Source organism: Quercus suber, unplaced genomic scaffold (genome assembly GCF_002906115.3).
Source record: "Quercus suber isolate HL8 unplaced genomic scaffold, Cork oak 2.0 scaffold_718, whole genome shotgun sequence".
Lineage (NCBI taxonomy): Eukaryota > Viridiplantae > Streptophyta > Magnoliopsida > Fagales > Fagaceae > Quercus > Quercus suber.
This window is the reverse complement of record NW_027070159.1, coordinates 200,915-203,299: the sequence shown is the minus strand read 5'-3', so window position 1 is coordinate 203,299 and position 2,385 is coordinate 200,915. Positions and strand designations below refer to the sequence as shown.

At 44.9% G+C, this 2,385-nt stretch overlaps 1 protein-coding gene across 1 annotated transcript; it reads right to left on the bottom strand.

Annotated features, from left to right (window-relative positions):
* Window positions 1–310: 310 nt before the first annotated feature.
* On the bottom strand, window positions 311–2,165 carry LOC111989392 (aspartyl protease family protein 2). Its single transcript, XM_024021179.2, has one exon. It carries the CDS (start codon window positions 2,032–2,034, stop codon window positions 574–576), a length of 1,461 nt encoding a protein of 486 aa, XP_023876947.1. The 5' UTR covers window positions 2,035–2,165; the 3' UTR covers window positions 311–573.
* Window positions 2,166–2,385: the final 220 nt, after the last annotated feature.

Genomic DNA, 2,385 nt, shown 5'->3' with positions numbered 1-2,385 from the left:
CCCTCAAATAAATAAATAAATAAATATAAATAAATAGTACAAAGCAATATGAATTCCATGTAATGACCAATTAAGATTAACCTATTGCATTCCAACTTACATTGTTAGTACTAAATTTAACCATAAAAGTTTCAGAACATCATTGTTTACCATAATAAGATAAGGGAGAGGTAGATATAACAAGCTTAAATAAAGTTTTAGATGGTTACAGGCCCATTCTGGATTGTATTTTTTTGCCAGAAATAAAATATTTATTCACCAAAAAAAAAAAAATACTAATCTATAATGATCATATAGTATTTTACCCGAGTAGACTTAAGAGTTAATAAAATTCATGAGATAGTAGTGGGATACAACAAAGCTTAAATTACAACAAACAAACACCGCGTAAACCTTACTATTTTTTCCTCGGATAAAAGAAAATAAGAAACATTTCCCCATTTCCAAACTAATTAACAAAACAAAACAATTAAAAAAAAAAAGCGAAAAAGAAAAAGAAGAAAAGCAAAAAAAGCTTTTGCTTTTTTTTTGCTTACTTTTTCCTTTTCCCAACTACCATTCCCAGGTAGACCATCAAGCGCAGCCTCGGGGAGCAAATCCGACCCGAGAACCCGCCAAATCATAAACAACCCGGAAACCCTGTTGCTGGATATTCCCAATAATGGACAAGCCACTGAGCGTAGCAGCAAACGCAAAGCAAAAAGTCCCACTACTATCCACCGGAATCAAATAATTAGTGGCCGGCAATGACACGTCAGCACCTCGAAAATGCAAAACCACTGTAGGTACCTTCACCTCAGTTTTCCCTGACAAGTCAAAGCAGGTATCGAAGAGAGAGAACTCTGGTGCCCGTTTCAGATTCGGAGCTCCGGCCCTGAAAGCGTCCCTGAATGCCAAATAAGCAGGTCGGGTCAAACGGGTCACGGACGTACCCGAATCGATGATAACCCCACCGTTCCCAGCCGGGTCGAGCTTGAACAGCGAAGGCGTGACACCACGGACCCGTCTCCCTCCGACACTGATCCCCAGCATCTCCAAGTAGTAAAAGGTGTCGAGCTTTCGGTTGAACAACAAGGGAGTGAACCGGGCGGTTCGAGAAACAGCGGCGTCTCCGAAAACAATTGAAGAAGGCTTAGAAGAGGTGGAGGCAGATCGGTCTACCAGACAGTAGGAGAATTTCCGGCTGAACCGGCGACCGGCTTGGGTGGGAAACGATAACCTCCCCCGACCTAAACCCAACAAACCGGCCGCACCGACGAACAAACCCTCGTTATCGTGGCCGCAACCGAGGGCGACACGTGGCACTTTGGTGCCACGGAAGGTGAGAGTTTCGGTGGAGAAATCACCCTCTGTGATAGATCCGTCACCGTAAGAGACTTGGTAGAGACAAGATGAACGTTGTTGGTTGCAACCAGGAGAGTCTAGCTTACGACACAAGGGTGACGCACAGGAGATCCCGTTGAAAGATGTCGATTTTTTTGGGTTGAAAACGGGGTCGCTTTGGGAGTAGCATTTTTTGCAAGGAGAGCATTGGATCCAGACGACGTCGCTTCCTGTGTCCAGGACCATGTAGGCGTACTTAGGTGGGGTTCCTACGCCGATGCGTGTGAAGTACTCGCCGCTGCCTGAGGCTAGACCGGAGATGATTGAGCTGCTGAACCCCAGGCCCAGACCTCCGCCGCGGCCGCCGCGCTTGGCAGCTGCGAGGGAGAGAAGGGAGTCCACTCGCAGCGCGTCGCGTTGGAGCTTGAGGTGGAAGAGTTGGTCTGGGGTTTTGTTTAAGGAGAGGGAGTCTATGTGGTGGAGTTGGAGAGTGGCGGTGGAGGTGGAATCTGGGTCGGCTTCGGTGGTGGTGGAGGAGGAGAGAGATTCAGATTCGGTTTCGGGCCATGAGAGGGTGGTTTGTGGAGCAGTGAGAGGGTTGAGGAGTAGGGTTTGGGTTTGAAGTGAGGCTGAGGAAGAAGTGGAGAGAAAGAAGAAAAGGGTGGTGGTGAAGGTAAAGAGGAGGAGGACATTTCTTGATTTGGATTCCATACTGGAGTCCAGGCAGGGACTGAGACTGAGGGTGCAAAGAGAGAGTGAGAGATAGAAGTATATAAATAAAAAAGTAAATAAGAAAGAGAAAGAAAAAGAGAGTGAGAGCGCGGTGACTTTGTGCTACCAGTGCTGTGGGAACACTACGGAAAGCACAGGCCCTTCTACATTAGAGTGGATTTATCAGCATTTTTTTTTAATATTAAATCTAAAATATGCAATAATTCCACCATCTTTTCACAACTACAAGGCTGAATTTGTGAATTTTTTAACCCAAAAAAAAAAAAATGGTGGATTTCATAATTATTTTTTCATAACCATTGTGTGATATGTTGATTTTTTTTTTCAAAA